This window comes from Equus caballus, chromosome 7 (assembly GCF_041296265.1).
Source record: "Equus caballus isolate H_3958 breed thoroughbred chromosome 7, TB-T2T, whole genome shotgun sequence".
NCBI lineage: Eukaryota > Metazoa > Chordata > Mammalia > Perissodactyla > Equidae > Equus > Equus caballus.
In genome coordinates this window covers 75639589-75653610 of record NC_091690.1, presented here as the reverse complement: position 1 = coordinate 75653610, position 14022 = coordinate 75639589, and the positions used below count along the sequence as shown (strand labels likewise).

Sequence of the window (14022 nt, the reverse complement as noted above, 5' to 3'; positions counted from 1 at the left end):
TTATTAACTGTGTAAATATTGGTGTCAGGTAAATCTTTTCTAAATTATCAGATCTCTGAACAAGCTATTTAACTTCACAGGAAAATGTAATGGTGATAATAACTTCTTTATTAGAGATGCTTTCCCAGTTATATGAGGTCATGCATGTAGATTCATGTAAAGCTCTTGTCATCACAGTGTTTTTGACCCTATAAAACTAGTGGCTGTCGTTGCTTATATTTTAAATACAACCCTATAGAATACAATTTCAGTGTGACTTGAGACCATCAGGCAAGTGTTGAGATTACCAGGTATCTTTTTAAGGCAACCTGTCTCATTCTGGCAAGGTCTATTATGTAACGACAATTATAGAGGAGGGAAGTATTTTTGATTGCTGCTGTTCTTGGCATGGCCATACTCCTAGGCACTTGAGGGGTACCTCAGACAGTAAATGTGTAATACACATTTGGTTTTTGGTTGAATAAATGTATAATAGTATTCAATGACTCCCAGATTATTTCACTCATTTATATCAGAGACAAAGTCTACTGTTCCATAATGGCAGCCCCAGCTGCTTTCCTGTAGCACATGCCATTAAATTTGCTTTTTCATAGCAACCACCAGCATTACCGGCTGATTTTAAATACGAGTTAAGAGTCAGACAATTTGTCCTCCTATTGTTTACTTGCACAGCACACAGTCCTGTGTTGGAGGAAATACATTTCATAAATATTTCATTGATGATAGTTTTATTGAAAATACTTTACCATTTCTGAAATTTCACTGGAGAATAGAAAAGCAAGTTTCTATCTGTTTGATTTGTCATCTTCTTAGTATATTTATTATTAGTTTTAATTCAACATGATGAAGAAAATCCCCAAACCCTACAACCTAGGAATTGCTATGATTAATATTCAGAATAATTTAGTAAGAATTCAATGTATTTCTTTTCCGTTTTCTTGTGCAATTATGAGTTTTTCCTTAATGACAGCATACTGTGTATCCAGAGGCAGTATAGTGTAGTGATTAAATATGTTTGCTCTGGACCTGACCCACTGCTTGTTACTTTTAAGACAATGTCTGTTATTTGATCTCTCTGCGGTTTATTTACGTCAGCTAATAAAATGGAAATTTACCAGACACATGGTATTGGTAAGTATTTTTAAACAAATTGTATTCTGCTTCTACATATGACATATTGCAAAACGTATAAAAATTGCCCGTAATAGTAAAACATTTTATTGATTGCTATGTTGGTCAAATGAATGTAGCATAATTTACTTAGGTAATCCAAAATATATGAACCACACCCAATCACCCCTTTTATAACCTCAGAGGGAGACAGCATAGGGAAAACTTCAAATTATTTTAAAATATTTATTCATGAACATTGTAACTCCTACCTGTGCATTACTCCAGCAGACAAGTAGAAACAAATCTTTAGGAGTTCTTACTTTTCACATAGATCAGAGTCAGTCCACTCAGATAACTACTTTTTTCTTACTATCCAGCTCCCTAAGCGTAGCCTACTTCCAGTTTTTCTAGAGCCCAAGATGGTTTAATTGAAGAGAGAGAGAGCTTCTTTCCTTGTTTTCCTCCTTTCCTAAATGTCTCAAAAGACTGGAAGAGATGCTTAAAAGAAGAGAAAAAGTGCTTTTGTAAATCTGTGGTCCTCTCATGCACTTTCCCACTTAAGAGTTTTTCTGGAAGCAGGAAGTGAAGAGAAAGCACCATTTACCATCCACTGCTATGAGAGCGCCAATATAAGGGGCAACAGGAGACGACCACCAATATCAGGGGCAACATGAGATGACCATGAGGCCTGGAAAATCTTTCCTTGTGACGACGGGGAGAAATGAGCATAGTGAAAGTTCTGTTACTAAGCAGTAGTATCTAATTTTGTTATCATCTTCACTTTGCACATGACACAGTAGAGATTGCCCCTAACAATGATGGAACCAAATCACTTGGCAATCAGTTCAAAAGTATGTGTTTGTTTGAAGGAGGGAAATGTACCTTTATCCCACAGCCCTTTAACACCAGGAATTTTCCTAGAAGAGATCTGAGTTTCAACTTTAAATAATTTCAGAAAGACCCAATTGGTTTTCTGATGTAATGGGTTAATTAACTCTAGAAGAAGCTGTTAAGTAGTTGTGATCATCCTAATGCCAAGAAGTAAAAACAGGACCTTTAAAAATATTTATATTTCCTGTTTTACTATCCTTGAGCAATGCTTGAGGTTTTTAAGCAGTCAGTGATTTCAAGTTGAAAATAACTTAGAGATATTTAGTTTTTATTCACCTCATCAACTTTTACTTTTAAATATAGTTTTTCAGGTAGTTCTTTTTCTGTAAATATGTAAGAATAAATGGATTACGATTTATTTTATTTTTTATCTCTAAACTGTACAAATCACATATACACAAAATCTCTCAAACCCGTAGGTGAATTTTTTTGAGAAGAAGAGGATTACCCCTGAGCTAATATCTGCCGCCAATCCTCCTCTCTTTTTGCTGAGGAAGATTGACCCTCAGCTAACATCCGTGCCCATCTTCCTCTACTTTATATGTGGGACACCTGCCACAGCATGGCTTGATAAGCAGTGTGTAGGTCCACACCTGGGATCCGAACTGGCAAACCCCAGGCCACTGAAGTGGAGTTTGTGAACTTAACCGCTGTGCCACGGGGCCAGCCTCTGTAGCTAATTTTTTTAACTATCCTTAGAACACTATACTCTTTAGTATTGTTAGAAGCTATAATACAATCACAAGCGTGATATACAAACTTGAGAATGAAAAAAGGAAGAAAGATCAAAATAAATGATAATTTATATTTGAAAAGATGAGCACTTGGAAAGACTGGAATTGTAAAAGAAAAGATCATTGATTGGAGATTTTATTTTAGATTTTAATAGACTATTAGTTAGAACTTCTTTATATATTTGGGAAAAATTTTACAATATTTTGCTAAATGAAAAAAACAGTGCTTAAAATCAGTATATATTTTATAATACTCTCAAATATAAAGATGATAAAGGGGGCCAACCCAGTGGCATACTGGTTAAGTTTGCTTGCTATGTATGGAGACCCAGGGTTCATAGGGTCAGATTCCAGGCAAGGACCTACATACCACTCACCAAGCCATGCTGAGGCAGCATCCCACATACAAAATAGATTTGGCCGACAAATATTAGCTCATGGACAATATTCCTCAAGCAAAAAGAGGAAGATTGGCAACAGATGTTTGCTCAGGGCCAAATCTTCCTCACCACAAAAAAAAAAAGAAGAAGAAGAAGAAGTGTGAAGAAGTGTAAAAAGAAAAGATGATAAAGACATATTTAAAAATGAGAATAAATTATTTGGCAGTGTTACAGATGGATTTGTGTTTATTTTATTGTGCTGTTGTACATATACTTTATTTAAGGAACAAGAAAAATGACTTAAAATAACATGGTACTTTAACTTACAGATTTTTTTTAAAAAGGAAAAAAAACCAATTTCCTTAATAAATCAGGATGAAGTTCTTTAGCAGAAGGGGAATGCAATAAATTATATTATTTGCAAACATTTTCCCAGGGTCATTCAACCTGCACTGTGAATTCTCTTAATACATTCTATCCTTTCTGACTAGATTTGAGGATCGGAGGGATTTGACATCATTGCCCCATCATGGCACTTACCAATGGCACCTTCTTCAAGCCATCTCTCTTCACACTGGTTGGAGTTCCAGGCCTTGAATCAGTGCAGCACTGGATCGGGATCCCGTTCTTCATCTCTTTCATCCTGGCCGTGATTGGAAATGGCCTCCTCATCACCATCATCCACACTGAGCGTAGTCTTCATGAGCCCATGTATATCTTTTTAGCTGTGTTGGCAGCTACTGACCTAGGCCTGACTCTGTGCATTACCCCTAAAATGCTGGTGATCTTTTGGCTGCACTCAAGGGAGATTCAGTTTGACTGCTGTCTAATCCAGATGTATTTCACTCACACTTTCCAGTGCATGGAGTCCGGCATACTCCTTGCCATGGCCTTTGACCGTTATGTGGCTATCTGTGAGCCCCTGAGACATTCTGCTATCTTCACGAAGAAGGTGCTCATCAGCATCATCACAGTTGTGACCATTCGGGCATCTCTTACCATCATCATGTGTCCACTTCTAATGAAGTTGCATTTCCGGACCACAGTCATCTCTCATTCCTACTGTGCGCACGTGGCTGTGGTAACGCTGGCTGCAGAAAATGTCAGAATCAATAAAGCTTATGGACTGCTTGTGGCTTTCTCAGTCCTTGGATTTGACGTGATCTTTATCTTCTTGTCCTATGCCTTTATCTTCCAGGCTGTCTTTAAATTGTCGCAAAAGGAGGCACGACTCAAGGCATTCAACACGTGCACAGCCCACATCTTTGTCTTTCTCCAATTCTATATTCTCACATTTTTTACATCCTTCATACATAGATTTGGCTTCAATGTTGCTCCTTATGTGCACATTCTTCTATCCAACCTTTATCTGCTTGTTCCTCCCCTGCTTAACCCTATTGTCTATGGAGTAAAGACTAAACAGATCCGAGAGACAGTTATCAAAATGTTCACTCCTAAGAATTAAATTGACAGGCACTCCTGTGCCTCATACCCTCTTCACAATAATATGCCTAGCAATTCTTGTCATATAGCATTGTCGTGGTCATCTTTGCATTATTCTAGTTCCCACAATATAGGTACAGATTTTATAAATAAAATGACTAATAATTTATCTCCATATTTTCAGACACCGTTTTAAACCTTTTAATCCTTTTACAAAAGCCGATGATGTTTTACATGAAAACCTTATTAACAGTTATAATTATCCTTTTTGTTGTATTCTATCCTTGAACAGGGTCAGTTTTACACAATGTTACCCCAGGTTGTGTGCTTTTCACCAACAGCTACTGTCACACCTATTCTCTTCCTTTTTACCCCTAGATTCTAAACTATGTATACATGGTGACAACTTTTATATTTCAATCGTTGGTGACTTTCTAATTCCATGAGATCTCATTCACTATTATACATTTATATATAACATGGCACAATGGGTATTTCAACTCTGACCTCATTTCTATTCTGTTAAGCAACTGTGGGTTCTACACCATATGTTCTTGTTAGAACTCAATGTTTCCTATGAAAAGAAAAATTGTCATTAAATTCTATTTTAATCTCTCTAATATTCTAGAAGTGGCTTCTTGAAGACTGACAGCTCATTAAATTGTATAGAAAGATTTCCATTTATTTTTCTTAGTGTATCCGGAGAGTAAGCAGAGGTGTTCTTGAGGGATAATCAAGACATAAGAGCCGTGTGTTTTCCCTGGTATGTTACCTACTAACTTCATGAAAGTGGGAGGATTACTTACTAGCCTGTGCCACCATAATTACATTTCTGAGTTGCTCAAAAAGCTAATCATTCTTGTATTCACTTATATATATCTCAATATTTCCAAAGATTATATCTCTAATTTAATATGTGTACACTTCAATGATTTGAATTATAGATGTCAATCTCATCTTGAGCTTCTAGAAATCCCTGTATTTGTCTCTCTGGACTGATTTATCAGTTCCTGAACTCAGTGAAGGTGTTTTGAGCAGACACATGTCTAAAATATGGATAAACTCCACTGAAATAAGGTCTCAGAATGCACATTTTATGTTTTCCTCCTCCAGAAGATCAAAATAACATTTAACATGTCACATTTTTCCACTTCTATACACATTTTTTAACATTTTCATTCAATGCATCTTCTTCTCTACTTCCCCTTTGTAATTGATCTGAAAATGTTCATCATTCGCAGGCTTGATATTTGCCTCTTTACTCACCACCCACTTTGGAACTATTTCTTTTGCGATCCGCATGAATTTGAATTGCTACAGTTTGTTTACTAAACAGCTGAAATAAAATAATGCATTGAAATTAGAAGATTATATTTGCTATTTACATATTACAGTTTAGGGTTTACTAAGGATGGTATTAGTTTGCATTTTTCTCCCTGATCAAGAAAATAGGGTCAAAAGTGCGTGTTTGTGTTTCTGTGTGTGTTTCTTTGAGTTCCTGTGTTGGCAGAGAGTGGATCTGCAGGAAACTAGTTTTGCTGAAGTAGATCAAGACCAAAATTCTAAGAAATGCTTCCATTTAAGGGGCATATGTAAAGGGAAATCAGAAAAAGAGACCAAGAAAGATTAGTAAGCAGTAAGATAGGGGAATGTGTTGAAGACAAAGCAGTGCAATATTTCAATAAGAATAAAGAGAAAAGCACTTACAAATGTTGGATAAAGAAAAATTCTCATTAGATTTTGTCATGGAGGCCATTTGTGGTGTTAAAGCACTTTTAGTAAAAGAGATTAACAATAAATAAGTTTATAAATTGTAGACTGAAACTTTGCAGAGCTGTATAGACACAGAGTGAGATAAAGAGTAGGCAGAGTCTATCATAGGTGAAATAAAGGGCATCTATACGCTTAAAATATGAAGATGTGTAGAGGACCACGCACTAAATATAGCACGCTTTTCTAGATTCAGTTCCTTTTGGGGAGTTAAGGGTAGAGCGTCACAAGTATCTATACTATTCACCATACTTTTCAATGTTATCATATTTGATTATCATTCACCAGTTGAAGGTCATTTGGGTTGTTCTCACTCTCTGGTAAGTATGAATAAACCTTCTATTAATATTCATCTGCAGGTTATTGTATAAACATAAGCTTTTATTTCATGAACTTAAGTTCCTATAGGAGTGGGATTGTTAGGTCATATAGTAAGTGTATGCTTAACTTTATAAGAAATTGTTCAAAGGTTTTCCAAACCTTCCAACATTTTGTACTCCCCCTAGTATGAATGCAATTTCTAGTTATTCCACATCAGCTCCACCATTTGGTCTTTTCAGGTTTTTGTTTGTTTGTTTGTTTTTGTATACTTATATGCTATTCCATGTTATCTGCATTTTCATAGAAATTTTAGAATCACCTGGATCAACAAAATTACTGACGAGATTTTTATTGTAATTAAATAGATACTTTATCAGGTTGAGGAAGTTTCCTTCTATTTCCAATTTTCAGAGAGTTTTCATCATGAATGAATGATAATTTTTGTCAAATACTTTTTTTTATATCTATTGACATAAGCATATGTGTTTTTTCTTTTGTCATTTGAACTCACTGTGAATTAGATTTTTTTCAAGACTTTATTTTTTAGAGAAGTTTTAGGCTTACAACAAAGTTGAGAGGAAGGTACAGGTTTTCCATATACTACTTGTCTCCACACATGCATAACTTTTCACATTATTAACATCACCCGCTAGAATAGTACATTTATTTTACCAAGGATAAACCTAAATTGACACATCATAATTACCTAAAGTCCTTTGTTTATATTAGGGTTTACTTTTCGTGTTGTACATTCCATATGTTTGAACAAAAGTATACTGACATATGCCCATCACTATAATATCATATACAGTATTTTCACTGCCCTGAAAATTCCCTGTGTTCTGCCTTTTTATCTCCCCTCTTCATCCCTGACAATCACAGATCTTTTTACAGTCTCCATAGTTTTGCCTTTTCCAGAATGTCCTAGAGTTGTAATCATACAGTACACAGCCTTTTCACATTGGCCTCTTTCACTTAGTAATATGCATTTAAGTCATCTCCCTGTCTTTTAACGGCTTGATAGCTCATTTATTTTTAGCACTGAATAGTATTCTACTGTATAGCTGCTTCACAGTTTATTTAACCATTCACCCATTGAAGGACATCTCGGTTACATCTAAATTATGGCAATTATGAATAAAGCTGCTATAAATATCTGTGTGAAGGTTTTTATGTGGACATAAGTTTTTAATTCCTTTGGGTAGATATCAGGGGGCACAATTCCTGGATCATATGGTAAGAGTATGTTTTGTTGGGTAAGAATCCATCAAAATGTCTTCTAAAGTGGCTGAACCATTTTGCATTCCAACTAGGAATAAATGAAATTTCTTGCTTCCCTACGTCCTCAGGAGGATTTGGTGTTGTCAGTGTTCTAGATTTTGGCCATTTTAATAGGCATGCAGTGGTATATCATTATTGTTTTAATTTTCATTTCTCTGATGACATACGATGTAGAGCATCTTTACATATACTTACTTATCATCTGTATAACTTCTTTTTTGTTTTGTTTTTTGAGGAAGATTAGCCCTGAGCTAACTGCTGCCAATCCTCCTCTTTTTGCTAAGGAAGACAGGCCCTGAGCTAACATCCATGCCTATCTTCCTCTACTTTATATGTGGGATGCCTACCACAGCATGGTGTGCCAAGTGGTGCCAAGCAGTGCCATGTCTCCATCCGGGATCTGAACCAGCGAACCCTGGGCCGCCGAAGCAGAAGGATGCACTTAATCGCTGGCCACTGAGCCGACCCCTGTATAACTTCTTTGATGAGGTGTCTGTTAAAGTCACTGGCCCATTTTTAATAGAGTTGTTTTCTTATTGTTGAGTTTTAAATGTTGTTTGTATATATTGGAGCTCTTTATCAAATGTATCATTTGCAAATATTTTCTCTCAATCTGTAGCTTGACTTTTCATTCTCTTGGCATTTTCTTTTGCAGATAAGACGTTTTTATTTTAATGAAGTCCAGTTTATTAATTAAACTGGTATTAACTAAACACATCTTTGGTGTTTTATCTAAAAAGGCATCATCATATTCCAGGTCACCCACTCTTTCTCCTATGTTATCTTCTAGGAGTTTTGAAGTTTTATATTTTAGATTTAGGTCTATGATCCATTTTGAGTTAAATTTTATGACATGTGTAAGTACTGTGTCTATGTTCATTTTTTTTTTGCAGGTGAGTGTCCAGGTGCTCCAGCACCAATTGTTGAAAAGACAATGTTTGCTCCACTGTATTGTGTTTGCTTTTTTGTCAAAGATCAGTTGACTGTATTCATAGGGATCTGTTTCTGTACTGTCCATTCTGGTCCATTGATCTATTTGTCTATTCTTTCACCAATACAACACTGTCTTTACTGTAGCTTTAAGTCTTAAAGTGTGATAGTGTCAGTCCTTCAACTTTGTTCCTCTCTTTCAACGTTATGTTGGCTATTCTGGGTCTTTTTCCTCTCCATGTAAGCTTTAGAATCAGTCTGTTGATACCCATTAAATAATTTGCTGGGATTTTGATTGGAATTTCATTGACTCTATAGATCAATTTGGTAAGAATTGACATATTGCCAATATTGAGTTATTCTATTTATAAATGTGGGATATCTCATCATTTATTTAGTTCTTTGATTTTACTCATCAGAGTTTTCTAGTTTTTCACATAGATCTTGTACATATTTTGTTTGATTGATGCCCTAGTATTTCATTTTGGGGAGTGTTAACGTAAATGGCATTGTGTTTTAATTTTAAATTCCACTTGTTCATTATTGATATATAGGTAAACAATTGACTTGGGAATTGATTTTGTATTCTGCAATGTTGCTGTAATCACTTATTAGTTAAAGGAGTTTTTGTGTTGATTCTTTTTGATTTTCTACATAGATGATCATGTCATTTGCAAACAAAGAGAGTTTTATAGCTTCCTTCTCAATCTGCATACTTTTATTTTCTTTTTTGCCTTATTGAATTAGCAAAGACTTCCAGTATGATGCTGTGAAGGAGTTATGAGAAGGGGCATCATTGCCTTCTATGTTCTTGGTCTTGGCAGGAAACCTTCTACTTTCTCACCATTAAGTATGGTGTTAGCTGTAGGGTTTTTGTATTGTTGGGGTAGCAAGCAGACAATTACTTACTGAAAAGATAATCTATCAGAGAGACAGCTAGGCTTGGGCTCTGGTGAACAAAAGGGAGAAAAGAACATAGCAACTTTAAATTAAGATAGAAGTCACCCCATGTTTATAAAGAGACAGAGATACAGACAGAAAGAGATAAAAATGTGGAAAAGAAGTAAAAGGACACACACGTAAAGTATGATGGGAAGGCATACCGAGAAAATTTGATATAAAGAGAAAGAAACATGTGGGCAAACAGAGAAGATTACAGAATCCAGTATCAGCACAAAAGGCCTGAAAGAGGAGCATCTAAGAATAAGAAATGCCAAGCTCTCCACAAGCCATCAAAACCCTTCTATAACTAGTTCATCATGGCTTGAGGCTCTACTTTCTCCCCCAGGCAGTTGATTTTCCTTCTGCAGAGCAGTTTAACCTAATTTCTTTCTGATCACTCCCTCAACCCTCCCAGGATGTGTTGCTGCATGTCCACTTTGCTAGTGAGAGAATTTACCTCTGTCCTCGTGTTAGGTATGCTGACAAGAATTAATTTCTTTAAAAACTGGAAACTTTAGGGGCCATCCAGTGATGTAGTGGTTAATTTTGTCTGCTTCACTTCGATTGGCCTGGGGCTTAGGTATTTGCATCCCAGGGCAAACCTATACTCCACTCATCAAGCCATGCTGTGGCAGCATCCCACATGTAAAAGAGAGGAAGTTTGGCACAGATGTTAGCTCAAGGACAATCTTCCTCAAGCAAAACAAGGAAGATTGGCAAGGCATTAGCTCAGGGCCAGTCTTCCTCACCAAAAACCTGGAAACTTTATTACTTAAAAGTGGCTAAAGCTAAGAATTTCGTGTTAGCAATTAACACTAAAATTGTGGCTTTATAGTGATAATTGAAGCAGTGTAACCCATCTCTCCTGACTTATAAGATGCAAAAAAACGGGCAATTGGTAAACTGACTGGCTCAGAGTCTATGCCTAAGGAAAGTGAGAAGCCTTGACATGGTTTGTTTTCATAGGCAAAAATGCCTTTAAAAGGCAAAAGTAAGAAAAGGCAGCTTATCTACCATTTGTCACAGTTAGATTGGTTAGGAGAAAAAATTTAATCATAATTTGGATTATTCTCTGAATATATTCCTCCTCCTCTCACTGTAGGCAGAATACACATCTGACACATTGTTTTAACATTTGGTTATGTGACTTGTCTTGGCACATGCAGTCTTAGCAGACATGAAAATAGAGCCCTTACATACCTGTGATTGCAGATTTGGGTTAATCTTTTCCTTCCTATGTGTTTCCATGTAAAGAATATGCCCCAGCGAAGCTACTACTGCTTTAGCTGGGACCCTGGAATGAGACTCATGGAGATCAGAACCTAACAAAAAATCAACTGGACCTACTTTCTGATGCTGAACTGGCCCCAGTAGGTCACTGGAAAGAAAAACAAGTGCTTTGTGTTCAAAGCCACTGTTTTATGGGATGGTTAATTCAATAGAGTAACTTTGGAAAAGTCTGGTGAATACCTTCTAGTACTCATCCTGTTAAGAAGGGTAAAAAGGTAATAATATAAATAAAGTGCTTAGAACAGTGCCAAAAATATAGAAAGCAAGTCTAAATGGCAATAATCAAAAAATCATACAGATCAGAAACTATAACAACACCTGTTTCTTTCAGATTTAACGTGTGTATGTCTGTGTATATAACCAAGCAACCGATAGAGACAATAAATTGTATTTGTGTGACAAGACAGTGGGTCCAGAAGAAAGGCAATAATGGTCACAGTTGACCAGGCTGACCTTTAGGTAAGGTTTAGTAATGAGGGAGAAATCAGCAGGTAACACAGGGTGATCTGAACAAAGCATCTCTTCCAGATACCTGCAGGGACTGAGTATGCCTCATCTGGCTAAGTGCTTAACTTAGAGCTTCAGAAGGAAGCCAGCAAAAGCATCCCTCTCATTCTCCCCCAAATACCCTGCGTGTGTTGTTCATTTTCCTAGTGCACTAACCCAGTCTCTGCATATTGGCATTCTATCAATTCTTCTCCAAGGCTTAATGACAATATCTTCCACGAAGTCTTCCCTCATCCAGCCAATGCAAAGTGATCTCTCTCATCTCTAAGTTCCCATCGTTTTGAAGGTGTGACTTTCATTTTGATATGCCATGAATTACTTCTAGAAACATTGTCAGATTTTCAAATTTTACAATACAGTGATCTTACAATGACAATGTTTACAAAAATTGAATTTTGTTTTTAGATTGTACAAAATCAATTCAAACCTGGCAACTTGGCAAATGTGACCAGTATTTAGCTCCACTTTTCCTTCATATCGTCTCTAAAATCTTCCCAGGTACTGATAATGATTGCAGCATCGACAGAAATATGACATTAAGTCTAAAATATTGATCAGTATGCTGCACGTTGGCAGCTGGTATGTATGTGCAAAGTGTTAGACTTCATTGAAATAATTATTCATTATCATGCTACACACAATACCATACATTTCTGCTCAGAAAACCCAGCGTGCAATATCATCTCCTGAAAAACTGAGGCTGTAAATGCAAGTGTTTATGTTTCTTAACATTTGGAATAAATTCATAGGGAACAAAAGGAATACATATGGAATGTACATTTAACAATACTAAACATACAATGTTAGAGGGGCTCGGCTAAGTTTATCAACATATCTCACTTAATACTGAAACATATAAGGTAAGTTAACAAAACCTCTCCTTTTCAAAGGACAAAAATGAAGACAAAATTAAAAACTTGTCTCAGGCCATGCTGCTCAATATTTACAGACTTGGATGTCTAAATCCATATTTTTTTGTCTCCATAAGCAAGCTATTTATGTCTTACATATAATGCAGGTTTTAACTTTTCAAAACTTGAAAGATATTAGGAACAAAGCATTAACTATAGGAAGATATTTGAATCTTTTAGAAATATTTGGACAAAGAAATTATTCTATATCTTCACAGACTGACAAAGGAGAATTGCATATTATGATATGTGGCCTTTGTTTTTCTAAAACTTTAACCAATATTATTTTGCATTGATTTGATGCTTAATCAAATTTCCCTATTTAATTTGTGTGTACTGTATAGAATATTATTTTGAACTCCTATTTTGTACCATATAAATAATCAATTTTAATTGTGTTGAAATGAACATTTTATTGAAGAAAATCATTTGAATATGTGAATCTTGCTTTTCTTTTTTACTCATGAAAAATAAAATTTAGCTTAGAAATAATACCTACCCTTCAGAACTCTGTCTCCATTTTTATTATAAAAATTGTAAATTTCCTCTTGTACTCCTTATGGAAGCTGAATAGCTGAGAAAATACTGGATTTAAAAAGATATTTCCAGTGATTTTGCCACTGAACGCTACTGTCTTTTAGTTGTAGGGTGTGGAAGCATAAAAGAAAGTTGATGATTGGAGACAGTGAACATTATGACTATAAACAACACTGCTAGAACATGAAAATACACCTGCTCTTAAAGTTTTAAAAGAGAACATCATTACTTCCAGATTAACACATATGAATCCTATCAGATGAACTGGAAATTTGTATGAACTTTTCCTCTAAATGCAACACACCACGAATTTAGTTTCTTTGAGGAAAAGTGTGGTGAACCTGTGTGGCATTGCATATGAGGGTCATGTATCAGATGGAGGTTTAAAATCGATTTAGTAAAATTAAATAAATAACTTATTAATGTAAAAATGTTCTCTATTACATGGGTTTTATTCTTTAATATTATTAAATTTGTGTTCTACTTAAAATAAAATGCAACATCCAAATGAAGAAAAATATCAGGAAGAATGCTGATTGATAAACACTTGACAAAGAGGCCATCGAAAGTTTATTATTTGCATCTCCCTATTTCTAAGAGAAAAAAGAGAATTTAATGTGCTGAAGGTGTTCACAGGAAATAAATTCTTCCAATAACCGCATTTAGGTATCCCTTGCATCACCCTCCATTAGTTCCATACAGAGAGTTTTTACTGAAGTTTCTAGTCCATGCTGCTTGATGAAAAACAATCTATCTTCCATACTTCCAATCCCTGAAGAGATGTGTTATGGTCCATTTAGTCATTTAAAATTGCATGGTCATTTCTTTGCCATTGGATGGTGATTTGCCATCTGAAAATGAGTTCCTAGCCTCCTTAGTACTTGCTCTCATGTGCTATTTCATTATTTTTATGTGGACATCAGTTTCTACCAACAGCCAATTCAGGAAGAATTATCAAAAAATGCCTTACAT

At 35.6% G+C, this 14022-nt stretch overlaps 1 protein-coding gene across 1 annotated transcript; it reads left to right on the top strand.

Moving 5' to 3' along the window:
* The first annotated feature begins 3647 nt into the window (after positions 1-3647).
* OR52A30 (olfactory receptor family 52 subfamily A member 30) lies at positions 3648-4583 on the top strand. Its single transcript, NM_001391338.1, has one exon. It carries the CDS (start codon positions 3648-3650, stop codon positions 4581-4583), a length of 936 nt encoding a protein of 311 aa, NP_001378267.1.
* Positions 4584-14022: the final 9439 nt, after the last annotated feature.

Excerpts from the sequence above, each read along its gene's own strand:
- OR52A30 (NM_001391338.1), top strand. The coding sequence starts at position 3,648 with ATGGCACTTACCAATGGCACCTTCTTCAAGCCATCTCTCTTCACACTG.